General features: G+C 42.2%; 1 protein-coding gene across 1 annotated transcript; it reads left to right on the top strand.

Moving 5' to 3' along the window:
• The first annotated feature begins 614 nt into the window (after window positions 1-614).
• smad6b (SMAD family member 6b) lies at window positions 615-24048 on the top strand. The gene is made up of 4 exons (XM_079466610.1): window positions 615-2158; window positions 4179-4235; window positions 4875-4952; window positions 23180-24048. Exons 1-4 carry the CDS (start codon window positions 1351-1353, stop codon window positions 23719-23721), a joined length of 1485 nt encoding a protein of 494 aa, XP_079322736.1. The 5' UTR covers window positions 615-1350; the 3' UTR covers window positions 23722-24048.
• The last annotated feature ends 1957 nt before the right edge of the window (window positions 24049-26005 follow it).

Genomic DNA, 26005 nt, shown 5'->3' with positions numbered 1-26005 from the left:
CCCGCACCTCATGAGGTCATTCTGTGGAATTCACGCGCTTCCCACTCCACCAAAAAATCTTATGGAGCAGGTAAGTGCATGCATGTATGATTTATTTGCTATGTAATTTTGCTCCAACATGGGATTTCACGTGATAGTTGTTTATATAAAAAATAAAACATGAAATCTTGAACATACATGAAAATCTATGATATTATTGGGTTTATAATGTTTATAATTCTTTGATTTTAACATTAGTTTTAATTTGAACTCAGTTTTTACATGTACGTTTATTCATTTGTCTGACACTTTTATCCAAATTGACTTAAATTGCATTACACTCCACCCTTTTTATGTTGAGCATGTGCAATCCCTGGGATCGAACCCATCACTGACGTTGCTAGTGCCATGCTCTAACCACTGAGCAACAGGAAAGTTTTTCTTTCTATTAATAACAAACAATCATCTTATTGGGAATATATGAAGGTAAAAGAAATAGAGGGATGTTACGCCTTTAAGAGTTAAGAAACTTGAAACCTTGTTTGCGCAACAATCAGTGCAGCTCAGAGCCGCCAAAGTGTCTAGACTAGCACATGATGGTAGTCAGCCAATGGCTCCATCGCTCTCCTCGGGGGCCCTGTGTGTGTGCGCGTATTTGTATGTGTGTGTGACAGGGGGAGAAAAAAGGAAAAAGAGAAAGAAACGGAGAAAGAGAGAGTGTTCTGGGTTGCAGTTTGACCAGGTCTGAACGCGGAATCAGGAGCGTACTATAAGTCCATGGATTGTTTCTTTTCTGACCCGGGTGTGCACGGATATTTTTGGAGTGCGCTGGAATAGTGGAAAACAACCGGAATTGTTAATTCTGCGAGGTATTGTCTGTGGATTTAATGCGCCGAGGAGCAGCTTCACCAGACCCGAAGAGTGGATTTGAACGCGTTTCAAAGTCCGAAAATTTAAGAACGCGCAAGTCTATTGCATTTTTGCCAGCGATGTCTTTTAAGTCGTTCTCTTCTGTCTTTGTAATTCGACGCGGTGAATAATTGCTTGTTCCCTTTAAACCTGTAGTGCATTTAACATTTAGAACTATTGCCTTGTATGTCCGCTTTACAAACATTGTACCTGACAGCATTCTTCTGAGATGAATGCATTTTAATGTACGTGTACTCTTTGTGTAGTATGTTGTATTTTAATGCAATATAATATTGTGCCTTAAAAACTAATGTTGTGGCTCTGCCACCGATATACGGGGCTCGGCTGTGCACGCGCTGCACAGCGTTCGGCAAACATTAATGTTGCACGACCTCAGAAATAGTTTTGAATCGCGAAGATCTGGACGCAAATAAGAACACATCTAGAGTTTCAAGTTGTCGTATGTTCAGGACGAAACGCTCAGGTCTTGTGCGGCGACTCTGGAGAAGCCGTTTGATTCCAGATAAAGAGGGGGGCGATGGATATGGCAAAAGCGGCGAGAGCTCTCGGGACGATCTGCTTGGCACCAACCCAGAGAAAATTCCCAAGACGGAGTTCAGACCGATGACCCCGAGCGGTTCGCTTGGCGTGGACTATGGGGAACTGTGTACTAGGAATCCCAGTGAGCGCGGCGGAAGCTCATCGGGGGGAGTTTGGGACCAAGATGGGGGTACGGTGTGCGTTCTGGAGCAGGGAAGCCCTCGGTCTGTGCAGGACAGTGATTGTAGAACAGTTACTTGCTGTTTGTTTAAAGATCGGGACCATCATACTGGATCTAGAAGCCCAGATGCGGCTCAAGGTAAAGAGCAAGGCTCGTGTCAGTTCGCGTTGAGGAACATTGGGTCTTCTCGGGACCCGGGTCTTTTTGAGAGCCAGGAGACGAAACCCCGCTCCGTCATGGAGCAGGAGCTCAAGACCGCCACCTACTCGCTATTGAAAAGGCTAAAAGAGAAAACGTTGGATACTTTGTTGGAGGCCGTGGAGTCCAAAGGAGGGATGCCGAGTGACTGTGTAATGATATCGCGGACTGAGCTGCGTCTGGGCGGTCACATGGCTCCTCCACAGCTGCTCGTCTGTAAGCTTTACCGGTGGTCAGATCTTCAGCACACAGCCCAGCTTAAAGCACTCTGTGAGTGCAAGAGCTTCGGTGCTCAGGACGGTCCGGTTGTGTGCTGCAATCCATATCATTACAGCAGACTGTGTGGGCCAGGTAAGCGTTCCCAAACTTCCTCAGGTGAAAGTGCACGTTGAATGTCTGAAACGGTAACTAGGCCAGATCAATTTGTGATCCATACACCAGCAGGTTATTCTATATTATTTTGCTTAGATTTTGTTATTTGATAATACATAATATGTAAAGAAAAGTTTAAGTTATAGGATATTTAATGTTTAACATGTTACAGATTATTTTGCACTTAATAGTTTTATGCTATTTTTGCTGCTTCATCATTTATGAAAACTTAACACGCGTGGACTCTTATGGTTGTATTATGTATGTTATTATTAGACGTTTCTGATCTAACAATAAATCATATTTTGTGCATCTTAAATATAACTGCATAGTTTATCTTTTTTTTTTGCTTATTAGTAGCTTGTTTTTTCATGTATTGCCTCAAATAACCAAGGGAATAAAACTCTGGGGCGTATTATTTCACTTTATTCGGATCTTAATTAAACCATTCAACCAATGAATTCTTTCACAATTTACTTCATGTTCATGTCTCTGTATCTATCGCAATATCTCATACTAACCAATTCGTTTTAAGATTGTACTTCTGACGTGACCAGAATATTGTCTAACAAACAGGCTGAACATATCACTATTTGATGCTTTAAAAATCCTTGCATTCAAGTGATACATTTACAACAATGCGATGCATTTGTGGCAACCTGTAGGCTAAATCTTTTTTTGTGTAATAAATATTTACATTATATATATTTAAAGCCCCTGGACAAGGAATATAAATATATATAGCTATTCAAAAGCACAACGCGACCAGCGTAGACTTCAAAATAGTTTTTGCCTGCGTTTTATGCGAGTTTCTCAGAGCAGAAACGCTTGAGGGAGACAGCAGTCCCCTCTGTTCGCTCATATTGGGGCTGGAGTGCAGAGACGCGCATAGCTCACAGGCGCTCATGCGTGTCCCCACGAAGATGGTATTTCTTTCATGAGATTGAACAACAGAGCCCTCCCAATCTTTAAACTTCATCAATGATTTTGACGTCTTTCTTTAATGTTCGTTTTCGCAAAAGACGAAAAAGAGATTCATCATTTTGTTTAGTTCTTGCCCTGCTCCTACGATAGCATTTAATTTAGCAAACATTGCATGTTTAGCTAGGATGCTTAAAAGGATCAAACTCAAGTTTATAGGATATATATGAACTAAAACACATTTTCTTTGCCCCCACTTTTTTTCTGAGCCATTACCCTTTGAAATGATATCAGTTTCAAGTTGTACTTTAAAAGTCGCCTTTTTTTCATAAGGAGGACCCCTCATGCTATTTAGGTGAAGGAGTGGCGGTAATATACAGTTTGCATACAACTGGCGCCAGACTGACTCGCTGTGTATCTGAGTGACTGAGTTTAGGATCCTGGCAATTACTGCCGCCACTCTTAAAGAGACAGTACGCATTATACTTTTCCCCCACGTTCAAAAGTCTAGGTTATTCCTTGTCCAGGGGCTTTTTTTCTCCTTTTGCTGACGATCTTTTCGTGTTTTCCTGTAGTTAGTAGATGGTTCATGTGTAAATGCATACCTTGCATTCCTTTTTGTATTAGATTTAAGTGGCAAAGTTGTACATAACTGGTGCCCATGGTATTTAAATGGTCAAATATCAAGCTGTTTATTATTGTTTGTATTCTGCATTTTATAGGAAGCGTGTTCGTTTGAACGATTAACATTTTTCTTAGAAATCTTTAATATACAGTATATGTAAATATGTTACTTATTCCTTACTGTTCCCGGTGCATCATTTGATTTCTTTGTGTGTTTCTTTGTTTTTAAATGGTCCTATGTAAAGCAATTAAGATCGATTTGGTTGCCTTTTAAAAAACGTAATAAAATGTAGTTTAGCAAAGTTATAGACTTTGTAACCTATTCATTCTCTTCAAGTGAGCCTTAGGCCTTGATACAGTTTGTCTAGATTTCGGAGCAGCATTAAATCTGTTAACAATATTATTTACAATACATATTATTGTCAAGTGTAACCATACTCTTGTTATGTTTTAGAATCACCCCCTCCTCCTTACTCAAGACTTTCCCCCAGCGAAGAACATAAGCCACTGGGTAAGTTTCCCCATTTGTCTTTTTTGCACATTAAACACTTCGTGGTTTTAATTGACTCAATCCATTAAATGTATACATTGATGTAAATATACATTCTGAGGCAGCAGATGTCAGAAGATCAATTTCTGACAAATTGAATAAACTAATCTGTGTAACAAAATAACCTGGCCCCTGTAATGAAGTCAGTACCATCAGTTGTCACCCACTGGTTGAATCCCTGGCTTTACAGAGAGCCAGAGGGGAAGCAGAAAGTAGAACAACGTGAAGAATTTTAATGGTGGCAATTAGGCACAGTGACCAGCTGAGAGCCAGTGGAGGCTGCAGCCAGTATCCGGCAGGCCCATTTTCAGCATGCCAATCTCTAGTGAGGCCTGGCACCGGCATGGCCACTGGGATGGGATACCCTATCGGTACCATAGCTCAACATCGGACACAATGTTGACTGGAGGTGGGGTAGAAAGAGTACCCTCTAGAACTGGCGGGATTTGCACCTCGGCTAGACAAAAAAAAATTTTTTTAGGCCCCATCTTCGTAACAGCATGTTTACTATCATTTCATTTAAAAATTATTGACCTTTTTAAAATAATAATAGCAAACAAATTAACCCAGAAATGACGTAGTCATGCTTTCTCTCCTCAGATCTGTCTGATTCCACACTGTCTTACACTGAAACAGAGGCTGCCAGCTCACCAAATGCCACCCAAGGGGAATTCTCAGGTTAGTCTGCTTATTTATTAAATGTAGACTTAGAAATCATGATTTGAAAGACGATAAATTGATTTGTTTGGTCTGTGAGACCAGTCACACTTGTTAGTGCTTCTTCCATTCTTGGGCAGCTCATGTGGTAACATCTTTGTTCAAACAAATGTAACGTGCTTGTGATGGTGACCTTGCACCGGATATTTACTTTTTTCTTTTCAGGAGGAAGCACATCATGCTTGTTCTTTAAGATCGGTGACATAGTCCTGCATCAGTTTTAAAGGCCAGTAAAGGGTTAAGTGTGTAGTAATGTCTGAAAGGCATTAAAAATGGCAGAGCATACCTTCTATTGTCTTAAGCTCCATGTTTAGATAAATGAGCAAACTTTGCAGGTAATTTGGTTTTTATGTTGTGCTTTGCTCCTCCTCATTAAAGGCCATTAGGAGAATAGAGAGTGCGGTGGAGATAAAGCTCTCATTGTGAGCCCAGCGGAGGTTCAGTGGGCCGTGTTGGCTGGCCATAGACCCTGCCTCCCCTCCTCTGTTTTCTTTCAGAAATATTTGAGTGGGATCAAACTGTAATAAGATCCAAGCTCGCAGGGACACACACACTCGAGCGCACAAAGTCACGTTATACGCACAGGCCGATTGTGAACGCATGGCGCGCAAACACACGCTTGCTCAGACAGATATTACATATACACACGCACACACATAACCTTTACAGCTCTATCTTGATATCAGCAGCGAGGGGTGGGCCAGGATTGTGTTTTTTATGAGAGGGCCACACTGAGAGAAATGAGAAGAAACAGTTCTGTCTCATGCTTTGAGATGAAACATTCCCCTCTCATGGAATAAAATCAACATTTCTTCTCTCATAAAACTGCAACCCAACTGTGCATGCGTAGGATCGTGGCCGCAGAGACAGAAAGGCTAAGGCTTTGTTTTGCCGAGCTTGAAATAGCATTCAAGAGAGAGCAGGCCAGTCCACCCCTTTCCCAGAAGAAGCTACCTGAGCTTGGGGCTTCATACACACACCCCCCCACTTACATTCATTCACACTGTCGCCACCACTTCACAGCCTGGCGACACTCCCTGCGTAAACAAATATTGTTTCAAATGGTCACTGAAATGTTGTGGGGCTGTTTCTCTGAAATGGGTTTGTGGGAGCTATGATTTGCTTATATAATCAAGTCGTTTTACTATGGGTGCAGGATTTGGTCTGTGATCGCTTTTAACCAGGTTCGTTTTTGCCGTTGGACCATTGTGAACAGATTTACAAATTAGGCTCTGGTAAATATCAAACTTTGCATGAAATGTTTTGAAGTGAATCGGAGACCTGAATATGCTCCTTTAATAGTTTCCTTTTGTAGTTTACCCCATTTGCAAGTCGTTTTGGATAAACGCCTTTGCTAAATGACTTAATGTAGTTAAATGAACAGGTCACCCAAAATTTAAATCCTGTCATCACTTACTTACCCTTAAGTTGTTCCAAATCTGTATACATGTCTTTGTTCTGATCAAAACAGAGAAAGATATTTGGAAGAATGCTTGTAATCAAACAGATCTTCACCGCCATTGAATACCATAGTAGAAAAATGACAAAAGTGCGCCTGAACTGATGGCTTTCCTACATTCTTCAAAATATCTTCTTTTCTGTTCAACGGAACAAAGAAATGTGTACAGATTTGTACTCGAGAGGGTAAGTAAATGAAAACAGAATTTTCATTTTTGAGTGAACTGTTCCTTTAAACATCTAAAACACCACATTGTCCGTAGTGATGTTCTGTTTTTAGTAGAAATACAATTTAAATCAGATTTCTGAATTCCACACATATTACGAGATTCACCAGAATTCCATGTCATTCATCACCTCTATATCTCTATGTACCTCCCTAGCCATAAAAATAAGAAAACCGCGAAATCCAACAGTGTTCATACATGTGGCGATACACCGACCTCCGAGTCCCTTATCCCCACCCACATGCAGTAACTAGTAAAGCTCTTGAAAGTGAGGCTTGGGGGCCCGGCAGTTGGAGTAAAGCAGATTGCAGCCCCCAAGGCGGATGTAACTCCTTCTCGGAACACCCCTCGAACTCTGTCTGACAATAGCAACACATCTCAACCAGCCTGATGAAAACTGTCCGTCGCCCAAGGGCGAGATTTGACAGATTTTGACAGTCAATGGAAGTCTTAGATCTGAGCCTTAATACATCTTTGATCTTTTGCTGCCTTCGTGAGAAGGAAATAAAGCTCAAATTCCTTATTAAGTTTCCGTAAGCTTCCCCCATCAGACTGCTAAAAAGATAGATGTATTTTTGACATCTTTGTAATGTCTGCACTCACGTGTGTTTGGATACATCTATGTGGGCGCCGCTTATAGCTCGTCTTCCCCCGCAAGGAATTTCCCATCATCGTAGTTTGTTCAAACGAAACTGTGTTTGTCAGTTAATGTCTACGCTGTGTCAACGCGCAGCTATTGATTAAGTGTTCACTTTGTTTTCCCAGCGTGGCTGTTGAAACGTGGTCGTGTTGTGCATCGTGTGTGTCTATTGAACGTGTGTGTTCGCTGTCACATTCTGTATCTGTGACTGGCTTGTAATGCAGCCCACCTGTTTCCTCACCCTGTGTTGTGGTCGTGTGGAAATCAGAATGATGCCCTTTGAAGTAGGTCTCATTGCTTCCTGTATAACTGTATGCATGCGAGTTTGCGTTTCCTCCCAGTATTGGGGTTTCTGTGATCTTTGTGGCCCACAAGCCCCTGTATTCAAGAGGCGGTCTTCTCATCCCTGCTGCGCCTGAGAATTTACGCCTTTTGATCTGCGACACGAGCCCTAATGCTGTCTGTGGAGCGGTAGAATTGTTTTTCCAGTAATTATTACTCTGTAATGAGCTATCTTGACAGATGTGGAATGAAAGGCCAGCAGGGGCGAGAAGACCAGTGGCTGTTTACAAATTATTCTCAGTCCTGCGATAGATGTGCTGCAGCTGAGAGCTGCATTATAATAAGCCTGCTGGAGTTTGTCACCAGATGTGGAAAAGCAAGCAAATTCCACTGTTTACATGTGTGAGATTGTAGTGCGAGAAGTCACGATGTGTAATTGCAATTTTGGAAGATAATGTGATGTGTTTTTCTCGTCTCTTTCTGTTTTTCATTGAAACGGCTCTGTTTGGAATTGATTATTAGCATACTACTGTTTTGTGAAGTACAGTCAGGTCCATAAATATTGGGACATCGACACAATTCTAATCTTTTTGGCTCTATACACCACCACAAGGGATTTGAAATTAAACGAACAAGATGTGCTTTAACTGCAGACTTTTAGCTTTAATTTGAGGGTATTTACATCCAAATCAGGTGAACGGTGTAGGAATTACAACAGTTTCTATAAGTGCCTCCCACTTTTTAAGGGACCAAAAGTAATGGGACAGATTAACAATCATAAATCAAACTTTCACTTTTGAATACTTGGTTGCAAATCCTTTGCAGTCAATTACAGCCTGAAGTCTGGAACGCATAGACATCACCAGACACTGGGTTTCATCCCTGGTGATGCTCTGCCAGGCCTCTACTGCAACTGTCTTCAGTTCCTGCTTGTTCTTGGAGCATTTTCCCTTCAGTTTTGTCTTCAGCAAGTGAAATGCATGCTCAATCGGATTCAGGTCAGGTGATTGACTTAGCCATTGCATAACATTCCACTTATTTCCCTTAAAAAACTCTTTGGTTGCTTTCGCAGTATGCTTCGGGTCATTGTCCATCTGCACTGTGAAGCGCCATCCAATGAGTTCTGAAGCATTTGGCTGAATATGAGCAGATAATATTGCCCGAAAAACTTCAGAATTCATCCTGCTGCTTTTGTCAACAGTCACATCATCAATAAATACAAGAGAACCAGTTCCATTGGCAGCCATACATGCCCACGCCATGACACTACCACCACAATGCTTCACTGATGAGGTGGTATGCTTTGGATCATGAGCAGTTCCTCTCCTTCTCCATACTCTTCTCTTCCCATCACTCTGGTACAAGTTGATCTTGGTCTCATCGGTCCATAGGATGTTGTTCCAGAACTGTGAAGACTTTTTTAGATGTTGTTTGGCAAACTCTAATCTGGCCTTCCTGTTTTTGAGGCTCACCAATGGTTTACATCTTGTGGTAAACCCTCTGTATTTACTCTGGTGAAGTCTTCTCTTGATTGTTGACTTTGACACACATACACCAACCTCCTGGAGAGCGTTCTTGATCTGACCAACTGTTATGAAGGGTGTTTTCTTCACCAGGGAAATAATTATTCGGTCATCCACCACAGTTGTTTTCCGTGGTCTTCCGGGTCTTTTGGTGTTGCTGAGCCTCACCGGTGCGTTCTTTCTTTTTGGATGTTCCAAACAGTTGATTTGGTCATACCTAAAGCTTTTGCTATCTCTCTGATGGTTTGTTTATTTTTTTCAGCCTAATGATGGCTTGCTTCACTGATAGTGACAGCTCTTTAGATGTCATATTGAGAGTTGACAGCAACAGTTTCCAAATGCAAATAGCACACATGAAAAGAACTCTGAACCTTTTTTCTGCTCCTTGTAAATGGGAGAGTGAGGGAATAACACACACCTGCCCATGGAACAGCTAAGCAGCCAATTGTCCCATTACTTTTGGTCCCTTAAAAAGTGGGAGGCACATATACAAACTGTTGTAATTCCTACACCGTTCACCTGATTTGGATGTAAATACCCTCAAAGTCTGCAGATAAAGCACATCTTGTTCGTTTAATTTCAAATCCATTGGGGTGGTGTATAGAGCCAAAAAGATTAGAATTGTGTCGATGTCCCAATATTTATGGAACTGACTGTATATACCATATTGAAAACATGCATAAATACAGTGGGCAAATGTATCTTTAAACTTATTTTGATAAAAGTTTTAAAAGTTTTTTTTCTCACTGGAAACCGAAAGTCAGTGTGTGCAGTGCATTGTGGGACAGAAAATTTCCTACCACATCCTGGAGAATTAGTGACAGGATAATACCAAAATGAATGTATTCCGTTCTAAATATAGCCAGAAAATAATGGAATGGCAGATTGAGGAGGAAAGAGTCTGTCAGGTAAAGGAAACGGTTGTGATGTTCTGTAATTAAACTTTGGCTTTACTCTATACCGCCCTCGCTGTTTTGAGGAGAAGACCACAGCCTGGCTGGCATCACTGTGAGTTCTTTCTGTGCTGTGTCTTGACAATAAAAGTAATAACAACTTCTTTCAACATGAACTGGGCTTTCCCCAAACTGATCACCAGTGTGACCGTAAGCTAAAGACAGTGATTCACTTTTTCCATTAACAGAGTGTGAGCTCTGGTGCTAGTGTCCGATTCTTTCTGCTCATTTCACAGGCCGAAAAAAATGCTGGTCTTGAACCAGGAACTATAGTGGCATGGTTTAGGAACAAAACAAAACTAGGTGGTGCAAAACTAGTCAGCTCCAATTATAATGAGTGATTCTGTGTGATGTAATGTAGTCAATTCAGACCCTTTTTAATTAAAATGAATAATATGAATTATAAGTTATATGAAGTAGAATACCTTTTGTCTGTTACGTAAAAGTAAGCTCAGATTCGTAAAGACACAAATGACTTAAATTAAATGTTAAAATAAATGTACATAACTAGGAGCAACACTTGGAATTAATAAAGTGATTCCCATGATTCTCAGTGGTGCACTAAAGAGGTTCATTGCTAGCAGAGAGTCATTGGTCGATCATAGCATTGAAAGTTCATCATCATTTTAAACAGACAGGTTAATATAGCGATAGCACTAAGGAAAGCCAGTCTGAAAAAGAGGCACAATTGATGCACAAAATGATCGAGGCATGTGAGGGGCTGCTGATCACTTCTGATTCGATTACATTCATAGATTTTGAAAAGCCTTAAAAGGCATGTGATGTCTTTCCCTCAGTTTGAACCTTTTCGCTAGTCGTGAACATCTGACAAGAGTGAAGATTCAGTGTTGAGGCTTCAATTATTTCCTATTTCTAAGATGTTGGGCTATTGAATAGTTCACAGAAAGAATAGAACTATTTTTTGAGAAATTTTTAAGATAAACACGGGCCAAGTGTCAAAAACGTGTCATTCACCGAAAGGTTATTGAGTTGCCCTCTGCAATAACTCTCAAGTTACACGTCCACATATTCAAACTTGGCACGTCACGTTTGAGCACATCTTGGAAAGTTTTGGAACGGCTTGCGGATGAGTAAATGGCTTTTGACAGTTTTATGAGTGAACTAATCCATTAATCCTAGACCTTTGTTGTGTTGTACACAATGTGAAGACTGTAACTGTACTGCAGTTTGTCCATCGCTGAGGTCATGTACATTCGTGAGAGTGACATCAGCTCCATTACATCATTTACAGCAGAACGATGCATTATATAACTTGAAGATTAAAGTCAATTGCCATATTTTCCTCTCATTTTTAAAGTCCATTCCATAAAAACATAATACACACCCTACCCAGCCGCTGCGCCAATCTCTATAACAGCTCTACCGTGCCAGTGAAAAATGGGCCACGGTGAAGTGGACACAGAGGCTGTATCAGCGCGGGGGCCACCCCTTTGTCCTCCCCCTCATAATCCCTTAGTATCGCTCGCCCCCTTACTCTCTCTCTCTTTCCCTCCTTTTATCTTTCTCTCCCATATTCCCGTTGCCTGGCATGGGGCCTCAGGTTTCCACCGCAGTCCCAGAGCCTGCCCACACTCCCCCAGGGCCCCAAGTGCTCCAGGATACGGGATGTGGAAATAATGTGACTGGAGTACTTCCACCCTGCCTCCAGAAAATCAGGTTGTGCGGATTGTTTATTTGAGGGGAAGGAGGCCTCGGCCAAACATCCTGTTTTAAAAAGCTTGCCTGGGTTTTGTAGCACAGGGGCTGCTCAACTACCCCTTTGACGGCAGGGGGAGGCTGAGGAATGTTGAAGAGAAGGCCAGTGGCCTGGAGGTGATGGGTTAAAATGCCTGTTTGTGCGTCCATGTTACGTATTTCGCCGATTCGTTGTAACGCTACAAGCTACAGTTGTGTTGTGTTTTTATGTTGATTGTGAAATGCAAATAGACGTAACAGACACAGGCGGTGCCTTGCTGTCATGGCTATACCATACAGCTCTCCTTGAGTGCGTGTTCCTGTCCTGAATGACCGACTTCCTCTTCCCTTTACATAACACACGTAAACAACCAAACACAAGCTCATCAGCCAGTAGGGGACAGCGGAATTAGTCGCCCACCTTAACAGAAAATTGGCCCCGTATGAGACGTGGGTGCATTTGTTTGTTATCGTATTGTTTGTGTCTCGGTGGGAGCGTAGCGTGTTTGCATCTTTGTCAATGGGATTGCGTGTGCGAGTGCATGCAACTTGGCCTCCTCGATGAGAAATCCGACTTGGTTTTCAGGGATATTAGATTAGGATTGTTTTCGCTCTCTGCGTTGTTTGACTGTTATAAATATTTCAAGATGTGAAGTGTTTTGGAGAGGGAGAAAGATGGATGTTTTTTTTAATCTCTTTGTAGTATTGTCTTTGCATATTGCAGGCACATCAGTCATGTATTTCACAAAATCAATATCAAGAGAAAGTATTTGGCAATATCATAATAGAGCTGTCTTCTAAATGAGTGTGACATTAGTTTCGGTCAGGCGTGTTTTTTTCCCGGCAAACTAATCTAGTGCAATGTGTGCATGCTGAGAGACGTTTTTGTGTTTTCTGTACCCTTGTTTCTGAAGACTGCTGTGCCACTATTAAATGTATTATTATTGCGGTATAGTCTATTTTAAAGCCTCTACTAAACAGCATGTAAAATGTAAAACTGTGATCGGTAGTTCTACATGTCAATCCTGTCTCTCAAGTTTCTCAAGAGACTTGTAATTTTTTGTCTTGTTTAAATCTATTGTTCTTGAATAGAATATATTGTTCTTGAACAGTGTCATTATTCACTAACTGTGTTTAATATAGCCAGAAGCATTAATTCTTAAACCTCAGTGGTTATCCAACATATGACCAAAGTTCCTGTGCAGTGCAAACACACACATCCACACAGAGCTTGTTTAAAAATGCAGTCCATTTGTACAGGTTAATATTTTCCCAGCCCTCCCCCCCCCCTGCCTGTAATGAGTGAGCCATCCAGTCCTGCAGTGCACTCTGGGAAGGCTGGTGCAGCCCGTGGCTCCCTCCACCCTGCACGCCGCTGCGCCTGCCTGCCTCCTCTAATAGAGCCATTCATTCAGTCCAGGCCACGGGGTTAGAGAAACAAATAAAGAGGCAGCCATGCCATTAAAAATGTATGGAATGTCCAACTGTTAGTTTAGTGTTTTAGCCAGCCTCCTCTCAAGGCTGCGGAAGAGGGAACAATATTCCGTTGAGCGACCATCACTGTCAAATGCTTTTGCTGCTCTCAGCTGCCCTGTGCCTGGGGGAGCAGGCGGAAAAGGTGGCTGTAACAGATGCATAGGGCGATTTTATTTTTCAACCCGGTTATTTGCAATTCCTGAGTTTGGCACCTTGTTTTAGGCCTGTGGTTTGATTGCCTGACTAAAAGTGAAGAATGTTTTCCCCGTCCTTCCCAGAGGAACACTGATAGTTGTGCTGGGACCTGTGGCAGTCAGTATTAATAAAACTGGGAGAGCCAACGCATTCCTTTGGCGTGCAGAATGCACCGTGGATTAACTGCAGGGGCCCGCAGAGTCCGAGATCCTCACGTTAACCTTCATTAAGAGAGAGGCAGAGATTATGCATGGACAAACATGATGTGTGTGTATGTGTGTGCATACGGCTAAATCAATGGAGTTAAAGTCTCTAATATTCACTTTGCTTGACAAGTGCAGTTTTTCTCTTTGTGAACATATTTCTTATTGAAATGTATCAAAGGAACAGATCACAATAGGCGATAGCTTTTAGTTAAGGAAATTTAGTCATGTGTTGTTTAGGTTACGTAATCATAATAATTGCTAGCAACGGCACACGCCACCTCTCCCTTTTGAAGCACTACGGCGGCTGAATCAGAACTAAGATGTCATCAGATGTCAGATTTTTGTTGTCCGTTTAGGGCTACAATAAAAACAACATGGCGATTTCCATGCACGGGGACCCGTGGTGTAATGTAGATAGAAATAAGTCATTTGAAAGTAATATAAACATAATAAAATTATGACGTAGGGACTTTATCGACTCTGAAGACATAGTTATGTGTATTATATTCAGAAAATTACACATTGGACCTTTAAGAGAATCCTGAACTATAGATTACCTTAACAGACGAGGACTAAAAGCCACAAACCTCTCATTGTAATTTCGTCAGGTCATCAAGTGTTATTTTGCGCATGACTTCCAGTTCTCTCCATGCGGTGAGAGTATTTTTCTGACGTAATGTTATTTTCACACTGGAGGCATTTGTCACAGCACATTTGAGTTTCCTGTCTTTTGGAATGTTTAATTTTTTGATGTTTTTCTGTTTCTTTCCACAACTTTGGCCAAGCAGTGATGATGGACCCTTGTTTTAGAAACGGGTGCTACAATCAAACGGGGTTGAACGCAGTGCACACTTGTCAAGCTAACTCATATTGGCATCAGCATATTTTTAGATTTTTCCAGAACACTCTGAGAAGAGTTGTTTTTTCCCCCCATGTCTTTGCTACTCAAAAATATGGAAATATTATTCAGACTTACCAAGTGGGATCTGAACATCTGTCATCAGAGAGAGCTGAGCTCACAAAGGGGGAATTCTGTAAACCCTCTTACAAGTCAGATCCATTACATAAATCATACAGACGGATAACTTAAAGAGCCATTCAGCACTGAAATGAATGTGACTTCACACATTTTACTCGAGTACGTGATCGCATTAGCTTTGCACTCGCCAGTTTTTACACAATGTCATTGCATTGAATTGTTGAATAATACAAACGTAATATCACAGGAATTGGTAACTATTTTACAAGGCGGCTAATTCATATGAATTCGTAGGATGTGAATCGTACAAAACAACGAACAGATAATTAGAGAAAAAGCAATACTGAAGCCCCGATCCTAACGTCATTGATGCTAATGCAAAAAATACTAAAACCAACGAATAAGATCGTACTAATTTATACCAATAGTTACGCATTACTCATTGTGTTGAATAATACACAAACATTGCAAAATAGTCCACTCATTCCAATGACTAAAGAGCAGCCGTCTGCTTTTCTAACATACAAGAGTCCTTGATCCCGACGCTAATGACTCCGAACAGATAACAGCGAGAGAGAGATAAAGCAGCGACAGAGAGAGAGAGAGAGAGAGAGAGAGAGAGAGAGGCCTAGCGATCAGACTGCGATCAGTCACTATTTCACTCATAGCCGCAGCACGTTCTCTGATGTTATTAGTGGTATGACGAAACACGCTGTACCTGTTTTAGTCTGCCCTGTTGGTCAATCTGCGCACGGAACAGAAGACTCCCTCAGAGACACAAAACGGGATTTGTGAGCGGCTGAGAGTGAGAGGGAACGCTAAGTTGGTCCGCACCAGCTTGACGTATTTGATCTGTGTCCGGAGTTCGGTCTCTCTTGCTAAATGCAATTAGAGGCCTCAATGGGAAGTTTGTGCCATACCTCAGTGGCCCTTATTGAGTACTTTGAAAACCCACAGCAAACAGACCATTCACTTCGGCTTTTTGTGGGGGTTTTCAGAGTTTCGAGTGGTATTCTGCGGTAAATGGTTATAGTGGAGTGTTTATTTAAGTGTGTGATGCTAAATCCATAGCACAAGAAGCAATGTGCCACCTGAAAAACTGCCGTTTGTTCGTACAGTATGACAACAAGTAGCTAAACATAAACATTTTAAGCTTTGTCGCCATAAATGATACTTTAAATAAAACCCTTAAAATATCTTAATGTTGCGAATATCTTTCGCGAAACCAGCGAAAATATCTCTTGTCAAGTATTGCAGTAGCAGCGCAAACGTCCTATGACAGCCAAATACGTAAACATAGCTGAAACGCTCACTCCTACATTTTTAATAGTTAACATAAACATTTTGCTTTGTTCTATAAAGCTGCTGCACCGCACGAGAGCCATTGCAAGATCTCGTGTGTGAAACTGAATGCGGAGGTGGCGAGGCTGCTGTCAGAAGACATTGGCTAGAGTGTTTATGATCCAGTGAGCTGATCAATAGTGGCTCATCATCCGATGTGTGTGCGTGTCCATCACCTTGCAGACGTGCTGTATCCAAATACACATCTTTCGTCTTAAATTAACCTGAGCTCAGAATCTGTCTCAACGCTGGCACGGCTCCCCGCTGTGAAACCGTACCTGATGCGTAACGTTCGGCTGCCATTTCACATTGATGCACGGCGGCTTGATGTCTTTTGTCACAGCAATAGTTGCGATGATCCACTCCAGTTCTTTGATAAACTAAAGAAATGGGGTTAAATCATGTTGGTTTTGCACCTAGTTGAAATGGGCATCTGAAAGGTGTTTTTTGTTGAGGGAAGATCACAGAGGGATCGATGTGTGTAGTCACTAAATCAGACTGATATTGTTTGATATAAAGCACGAAAAAAGCAGAGGGCCTTATATAATATACACAACTATGTCTTCAGAGATGTATAAAGACCCTACCTAATGAAAGGTTATGTTTTTATTACCTTAGAATGAGTTATTTATATCTACATCCCCCGCAGGTCCCTTACAAGGAATTCGCCATGTTGTCCTACAGTACACCTAAAGAGACATACTGTTCTGCAGATTCGTAAATACGTTATCTCCTTTGGCAAAGAAGCCAAACGTGACGAGATCTTAGTTCTGTCTCAGCCACCGTAGACGGCCTTCAAAAGGGAGGGGTGGAGTGAGCCATTGGTTGCAATTTGCAAACTCGCCACTAGATGCCACAAAATCTCATACATAATTTCCACTTAAACAGAAGTAACGTTCATTTTACCTCAGCCCGAAATTTGATGACAAGCTGAAGTGCATAGTGTCATAGTCTGTATTGCCGGACATGAGATTTTTGTCTCATTTTGGAGCATGCAAGTTTATATCAGTTAACACTTTTCTAAGACAAAAAGTGTATATTTGTAGGGCAGTCGATGCATTTTAGGTAAGGTAGTTATTTCCTGTTGTTATGTTGTTACTCTGTGGTTGGACTGGTTACTGTTTATTGGTTCACCTGCTTTGTGCCTGTTATAATTGTACTGTAAATCACTTGCATAAAACTGTCAACTCCTTAACCAATGAGTAATTTACACTGAGTGAAGGCTTCAGCTTTTATCAGATGTTTATGGCTTAGGTTATGGATATTTTCATGGCTCCTTGCAGGCTGTGCAGAATCTACCTTAACACCACCCTGTTATACTTCCAAGTACAGAACACTCACAGATCAAAGCAGAAATCAAAAATCTATCCCACGATCCCTGATAGAAACAGAAGAAGTGTGAAGTTGTAGAGGGTCTGTTTCTGGGAGTTCGTCCTTCACACTGCCCCATCTGTCATGGTAAAGGAATTCGGCTTGGAACCCCCAGTCCTTCTGGCTGAGACTCGCCTGTGGAGATCAGTACACAGATCTGTGGGTCTTTGCACTGCTTGACTGGGCTGTGGAAATCACTGCAGAGGCCCAGCGATGTGACCTGGGCAGACCGCATACTCGTTCATTTGTTGCTCTGGGCTCAGATGGCCCATGTGTTGAAATGTCAACACTGGTGAGTGTTAGGGAATCCGGAGAGGCAGGGCGGTCAATCTGACTAGCTAAGCTGGGTTTTATGTGGGACTGAGGTGTGAATCTTATGCACATTTGACCAAGTCATCATTAACACGATAGAGCCATGGCGAAAGGATATAATATACAGTCGTCGTTCGCAATGCAATGTGCAGGCGCTCTTTAGTTTTTTTGTATTTTGTGGAAACAAGAAAAAGAGCCACATGCATACAACTAAATATGCAGCAAAAATAGATTCATTGCAACAGAAGTAAATATATGAATCTGGATTTTTTTTCACACTTCATTCTCACAGAAATGAGCGAGTATGTAATTCCTGCCTTGCATTTCCCTCAGCATGATTCCATTACTCTCACTTCTTCCCGTCGACATGTTGTTCCACCACTTTATAGCCCAACATTCGAAACAAGGAGCCTGAGAAAACAGTAAAATCTCCCAAAAATGTATGAAGTAAGCCAAGAAGGAAAAAGAAAGAGAGGCTTAAAGAGAAGTAAAGCCATGCAGTGTGCGAATGCAGTCTCGGTGAGTGCGTCTGACTGATAAAGCCGTCTTTGATGGCAGAGATAGCGCAGACGCCAACCTAAATGTGGCCCGTTACTGTGTCGTAAGTCGCCCTGTAGTGATAGTTGTCTAAATAATCTGAGCCGTACCAAAAACCAGAGAGAAGGAGGGAGGCATGGTGGCATTGCTTCTTATGTTTGGCTTTTTTCCCAAATCTGGCAAGCGGATTTCCAGCGAGCAGCTTCTCTCTCTGACCCCAGTAAGCAAAAGAAGGCCCAGGCCTGTCAGGACTGGCGTCAAAAGATAAATTCTGTCCACCATAAAACTTCACCTTTTCTCTCTGTCTCTTGCGCACATAAACACAGCCTTACTCTTTCCCCCCTCTGCATGTCAGGTCAATGGTACAGTCTAATAGCTGGAGGGAATCTAATCCTTGGCACAGGATAAGAGACTCTCTCTCCCTCCCAGTTCAATTCGATTCAAGAGCGAGCGCTCTATTGCCATGAACGTTAGGATCACATTATTTCCAAAGCAACAGTGTCTCTCTTCCTCTGGTTAAAGGCTCTGGCAGGAGAGCTGTGGAGGAATGAGTTCATCTTTTCAGAATTCCCTGGATTAGAGAGAAACCTCTGGAGTTTGGTGGGAAGAGATGACAAGCCGCTGCTTTTCTCTGCCCGGAGCTCTGTAGATGTGTGTGTTTATCCCAGAGCCGTTCTTTTACTCTCCCTTCTAAATGCATTAGCGGATAATCACAGCATCTCTTGTGTCTTTTTCCGCATATGCAAAAATGTATTTATTGTTGGTTGTGAGCCTGTCCATGTTTCTTAACCGGCCTTTCCGGATGAGCTTCCTACAGGTTTGATTCTTGAAAGGGCAGAGATGTTGTATGAGGTGGTATGAGCGAAATCTAATATCACAGTAATCCTGGTACTGATATATATCACCATATACTGTAGTTATTTTTAGGGAGTGGATGGAGCTTGTTCATTTAGTAAATCATAAACTTGTTAAAAAAACGAACCCAAAACAGTATATGTATTGTACTAATATGCCTATATTTTGTTGCTTTTAAAGCTGTTTAGAACTATATTTCGCCATACCGCCTGACCCTGAAGTGTTTTTTCTGATGGGAATGTGGCCGTCTGGTCTGGGAACAGTCTTGTTTATCTTACTGATTGTGCGGCACGTCCACCAGAGCATTATGTATAAGCTCTGAATTTCAAAGGAAATACCTTTGTGGCTATCTAGCTGAGTGTGTGTGTGTGTGTGTGTGTGTGTGTTTCGTGCATTTCAAGCTTTGTAAAAGAGCGGCTCTTTGTCTTTTATTTAGGCTCCATTTTGTTTTCACAAAAAGTAACCTTTAGTCTCACAGGCTCCGTCATAAGCTCTTGTGTTGTGAGTCAACACAGCCCTCGCTGTTGTTTGATCTCAGCTGCCATGCTCCATATTTGCTTACCTTAAAGCCATTTTCTCCCTCAAACAACTTGATGTGTGTCACATGTGTTTCGAACACATCTTGCATCTGTGGGCAGACAGTGAAATGACTCAACGGGTACTCTGGGAGGGATGAGCCTGTGTTTAGTTTTTTCTGAATTCGGACACAGCCGTCCCCTTTGTGCCGTTGACAGCGCGCGTCTCGGAGGAGATTGACAGTGGCGGAGACAGTTTTGAGAATATAATGGCAATAATAACATACTCTAACTTTCTAATGGGTAAACTGAGCTGTTGAGAGGTGCTGGGGTTAAATGAACACAGAGCGATGTAATTGCTCCCAGCTTTTGTCTTTCACCCCTTGTGAGATGTGTGTGCGGATGCATTGAAAGTGAGAGAGTTCCACAGCTTAAGTGAGGAGTTACCGTTTACTCTGGCATTATCATCTGTTCTTAAAGTGACGGGCCCACAGCACTCGAGTGTTGTTAACCAAACCGTTGCTGAGTCATTACGTTTACATGAGTTTGGATGTCAGCTGCCTTTGAACTAACACCTACTTGCCGCGGCTGATAGCTTAAATAAGGTTCATTATACTAAAGTAGAGTCATTGGATGCGATTAGAGCAGAGGTGCCGTCCGTCTGTCTGTCTGTTTCCCGCTCTGAGTAAGACTGTATTTCCAGCTCTGGCGGATTGTCAGAGGCACTTGACTGACTCATGAGTGAGGCCTCATGGGAAAGGGAGACAGGAACTCTGCATCCTGCTTGTTGTGTGCCTGCTGATGTGCAGTTTCCAGCTCCTACCTGAACGCACGCACACATGCACCGATTGAACGTTCTGTCGAAGACGTTGAAGTGTGACTAGATTAAAGACCTATAAATTAATCGATTTGAAATGATATTTTTGTATGGGATACGTTAATGTTACGATAAGCTTGGGCACATATTTTGAAAACATATAAGAGATTCTTGTTTTTGTGTCCAGTGGAACAGATATACTGATAATGTACAGCTTGAAGTCGCTTTATAGAAAGCATATGCTAAATGCATAAAATATAAGAAATGTCAATTAAATTTGCATTACATCTTTGTTTGAAACATCTGCAGGTTATTTTTATAATTTCTTTGTTCCGATGAAGACAGTGATATTTGGAAGAATGCTTGTAACCAAACAGTTCTTGGACACCATTGGCTACCATAGCAGGAAAAATTACAATGGTGGTCTAAAGTGCCCCAGAACTTTTTGTATTCCTACATATCTTATTTTGTGTTCAACAGAACATTTATAAAGCAATGTTTCCTATTATGGTAGACCATGGTGGCAAAGAACTGTTTGGTTACAAGCATTCTTCCAAATATTTGTCTTTGTGTTCATCAGAACAAAGATATTTATATAGATTTGGTGAGTAAATGATGACAGAATTTTCAGTTCCTTTAAGACTGATAATGTAGTTCCTTAATAACAGATTTTATATAACCAAAACATTAATGTGTCACAGCTTAAAGTTGAAACATTGAAATAAATAAATAATAGAGTGTGCACCACATGGTCATAGGCTCTGAGTAGTTTGGTCTATTAAAAATACGATTCTCAGCATTCGAATATCAATACATTGTTAAGTGAAATATCACGGTACTTTAAAAAAACATGTTTCACCCCAAGATAAATGAGGGAATATCTCAAAGGTTTTCACTTAGACAAATTGCCTGTCAAAAGCAGGATGATGCGACGACAGACATAGTGCATTAAGAAAACTCGCAAAGGACACGACGTCGGAGTAAATCTAAAAAACAGACCGATGGCACGGGTTGGTTAAGAGCTCTTGGATTCTGATGAGTTTGCCCGATTTGTTCCCTTCCTTCCCTGTCTCCTTTCCCACTGATACACGCTCACACGGCACCTCTCGGTGAGAACAGCCAAGACACACACTCCCCTCTCGAACACAAACATTGGCGGATATTCTCTTCAACTCGAATACACTTAAAACACATGAACACACATGCAGAACACCCTCAGGAAATGGGCCGGTTTCTGGGCTGAGCGTTGTTCGCTCCCAAGCTAAACATCAAATAGATTATTAACCTTTAATCTTTGCACCTTTGCTTAAACCCACAAAAACATCGCCACACATATCTGTTTATGTCCCACATTAATCATATCACAGCACTTTTGTGTTAGATGGCCACTTGAAACTTTTGCTTTTTTGCATCTGTTTGGTTCGATATCAATTTAAATTCAGCTTTCCAGTGTCCTTTTCTTTGCCTTAACATAGAGTCTATACAGCGAAGAATCGTATATAATTCTGTCACAATATTGTCCATCGGTGTAAAAGCGAGAGTGATGGTTTCATCAGTCCATTCGAGCATGAAACGCCGCTTTGCGAGCTCAAGGACGATCTAAGGAATTCAGTAATGTTAACATGCAGGGGCCCATGGCAGAGGGGCTGTGATGTGTGCATGCATGCTTGTGTTGATTCTTGGGGCCAGTTTTTTGGGTCTTACTGCTACAGCAGATTTTCAAGGCAGTGGTTAATGACCCGGGCATTTGTTCAGCTCTGAGTGCAAAGGAATGGGACCGAAGTCCGGGCCCTTACAAATTCCCCCTGCCAATAGCCTTTCAAGAGCAAAATAATGGCACCGCTCAATGTGTTCGTGTTAATCTGAGCTGATAGCGTGAAGCTCGAGAGGTCAGGGGGTCACAGGCTTGTGCTAAATTGTCAGGGAGCTGAAAGCTGTCCCCAAGCCCACAGCAGGAGCTGGCAGGGTGGAGACTCTCCTTCTCCACCCAAGCCATCACCACCATCACCCACCCACAGGAATGTGGAGGAGAACAGAGGGGGGAGGGCGTCCGAACCCGTATGAGCTCATAGCTTTTCCATATCCCCCTCTTTTCTTTACTTTCTCCTCGGATCAAGAAATAGTAAGGAGAAATATGCACGGTGTGTGGTGGGAGATCGTGTGGAAGCGTTTAAGAAATGTGTGAGTGTGGATGATGTAGACAAGGATTCAGGGAGTTGTAACTCACTCAGGGTTTGGCACAGCAGAAACGCAGCAGACTGGCTCCTGAGCCTTGAAAAGTGAATTAAATGAGCTGATCTGGAGAGGTTCCGTTTTCTCAAGAGATTTGTGTTGTGTGTGTGCGCGCAATTTTATTTCAGTGGTTTCGAAGGGAATGTTTGCTAAAAGTTTGCTCAAGATGGCGAGCCTATGTGTGGAAGCCTAGTATAGTTGAAATAAAATAAAATTAGCTAAATTTGAGATCTCGGCAAAGTTTAAATGAAGATATCTTCTGCGGCTCTAAAGGAGAAATGATTGCTATTTTTTGCTCAAAACATAAAAGGGTCCACAAAAATCCATATGTAGTCTCCATTTAACCTTTTCTGGATATGAGAAGCAATTGTAATAAGACAGAGTTCTCATTTGTGATTTTCTCTCTTACCTTTGATACTTTCAATGAATTAACTTTTGAAGTAGTGCCCTCTTGAGGTAACATATAGCAGTGCAGAGTTACATGAAATAATTTCTGATCATAATAAAAGATTATATTTTCGTTTGCAAACGTGTTTGAATTTAGCAAGTAACACTCTTTCGTTTTCTGTTTCAGATGCCAGTCTGTCACCTGACGCCCCCAAGCAGAGTCACTGGTGTAATGTGGCATACTGGGAGCACAGGACGCGGGTGGGCCGCCTCTATACGGTGTACCAGCCTGCCGTCAGCATATTCTATGACCTACCTCAAGGCACCGGCTTCTGTCTTGGCCAGCTGAGCTTGGATCAGCGCAATAGCAACGTGCAGCGGACGCGTGGGAAGATCGGCTATGGCTTGCTTCTCAGCAAAGAGCCAGACGGGGTCTGGGCCTACAACCGCAGTCAGCACCCCATTTTTGTTAACTCGCCTACTCTGGACGTACCGGGGAGTCGTAGCCTAGTGGTGCGCAAGGTGATGCCTGGCTACTCCATCAAGGTGTTTGACTTTGAACGCTCAGCCGTACTCAGACAGGGGGCGGAGTCTGAGCTGCTGGACGGACCGTATGACCCGAACAGTGTGCGCATCAGCTTTGCCAAGGGCTGGGGCCCTTGTTACTCTCGCCAATTCATCACCTCCTGCCCTTGCTGGCTCGAGATCCTCCTCAGCAACCACAGATAACACACACAGACACGCACGTGGACGGACTGTTGGACTCCACAAACTATCCCAAATATCATCTACTTAGATTTAATATAAAGTTTTATATATTATAAGAAATATATATTATACTTGTAAATACTGGAGTCATTTTTACGATGTAATTATTTATGTATGGTGCAATGTGTACATGGACAAGAGGAAAAAACCGGGAAATGCACTTTGGCTTATATATTATATATATAAATATCTATAAAGGTAAAGAATCTTTCAATACCAATTTGAAAAATGATACAGCAAAAATAGGAAGAGCCTGGTTTTGGTGTATAGTTTTCATATACTATTAATATCCAGATGAAAAGCTAACACCATTCACACATTGATAATAAAGTATTCGCATTATACCTCTTTGCATTCTGTCTCTTAGTTATGAATTCTTCACTCATAAACTGATTCACATTAATCTTGTATATCGCTGCTGTCCCTTTGAAACCTTGTATCTCCATATTTCATGATTTTTCTTTTTTTGCCTTAAAGCTTTAATATTAGTCACCCTTTATGTTTGGCACTGGGTTTTGCAAATATCTAACCAACGAAAAGTATTAAAAAGTGCTTTTCAACTTTGACAACCCCGTATTTAATCATTTAAAAAGTACACGGTTTACTCTATTTCCTGAAAAACAGCAAATGTGGACAGTTGAGGTTTCAGAAGGACAGCGTCGATATATGAAAAATATTTTGTTTTATTGGCTGTTGAAACAAACCCTGTGGAACTGGAAAAGAAATGCAGGCAATCATTTTAGACCAGATTTCAGGCTTTGGTCGCATTGGCTCTAAATTGTTAAAACCTCTGGAATTAATAGTTTAAGGAAAGAACATAATTTTCTTCAATTGATGTGTTCCTCCAACCACGCGCTTGGTTGGTGAAGAGCAACTAACAGCCAGAGTTCCTTGAGGTCCTTGAGAGCCTTGTTGGCCAGTGTTGAGAATGGAGGAGGAGCATTATGAGGAGAAGATGATGTATCCTCAAGCATGGTTCAGTCTGGCCTGTTCTCTGTCCCTACAACTTCAGCCTGCATGCCTGCGTCCTGAGCGACCGGTCTCCACAGCGGCCGTGGTCAGCGGTTTATAGGCCCAGCTGCGCTCCACTGCTCTGCGAGGGGAAGAGGTGGTGGCTCTGGTCCCATTGCATTGATATATCTCCACGACTGCACATTGCAAAACCCAAGACCTTTGAACGAAACTATGGGCTGGCCAGTAAACTGCATCCAAGTAGGATGTGGTCGGGCTGGTTTCCTTTCTAATTGTGGGTGTTGGTTGTGCGAGTCGCTGGGGGGAGAGGAGGGGGTTGCCGACTAACCTGCCAAGACAAAAAAAACAATCCGGCCACGAAAGCAAACAATGCTCTCCTGCACCAAGATAAAATGCACTGTTTATTCAACTGTTGTCGAGTGTTAAGTTTACTGTTTAACTGTGAACAGGGAGATGCGTGAGACGAGTCGAGCACGGCTGCACTCGGTTAACACTGTCTACCCTGGGACGTGTTACAAAAACGTCACACAGAGAGCAAAGCTCTCTCTTCCTACCCTGGGTCTGCCGCCAGCCCCGTGCCGTGTTCAAACAGCCCAGAGGAGTGGCTCCACTCCCTGCAACTGGGGGCCATTATTCTGCTCCTTTGTGTCTGCTTTATGGGAAAAGGTCCCAGATCACCACTCGGGGAGGAACTGGCAGACTATTATATCAGGCAGGGCGAGAGTCTGTGACACATAGTACACAAATTACAGGCATCTCAGCGGGTACAAAAGGGGGCCTAATTAGACCAGGCCCGGGTGAGGTCCAGAGGAAAAGAAACGCGAGATAGACACAGATAGACAGAAGTGAAGGACGGGTTTCACGTCCAACTGCCGTGCCTGGGAACGGGCTCTTCTCTCACATGTGGGAGCTCTGAAACTCCAGCATGCGGTGAGTATTGGAGGGACGGATGGGGGGGAGAAAGGGAGGAGAAACGGAAAAGCAGCGTAAGCAGCTTTGCGAGTGCTCAGCTACTTCAGGGATGGTATTGATTAACAGGGTTTCAGAGTCCTCTCGCTGCCAAAGATGTCTTAAGCAGCTTCGAGCTGGTGAAGTCCAGCAAGCACGCTATTTTGTTTAGCCTCTTTATGTACAAAAAACAACTCTTTAGAATAAAGTGTAATGAGCTTTTATACTTTTACATTTCTTAAAGGAACAGTGCACCCCAAAATGACAATTCGGTCATCATTTACCCACTGTCTTGTCATTTTAAACCTGTATTACTTTCTTTCTT

This window comes from Barbatula barbatula (genome assembly GCF_947034865.1).
Source record: "Barbatula barbatula genome assembly, chromosome: 10".
Lineage (NCBI taxonomy): Eukaryota > Metazoa > Chordata > Actinopteri > Cypriniformes > Nemacheilidae > Barbatula > Barbatula barbatula.
The sequence above is the reverse complement of the archived record's forward strand: the minus strand, read 5'-3'. Positions and strand labels throughout refer to the sequence as shown.

Bases quoted from the DNA above. Each gene is read 5' to 3' on its own strand.
- smad6b (XM_079466610.1), top strand. From the start codon at position 1,351: ATGTTCAGGACGAAACGCTCAGGTCTTGTGCGGCGACTCTGGAGAAGC. The intron at 2,159-4,178 runs GTAAGCGTTCCC...GTTATGTTTTAG, and splicing joins CAGCAGACTGTGTGGGCCAG to AATCACCCCCTCCTCCTTAC. The intron at 4,953-23,179 runs GTTAGTCTGCTT...TTTCTGTTTCAG, and splicing joins CACCCAAGGGGAATTCTCAG to ATGCCAGTCTGTCACCTGAC.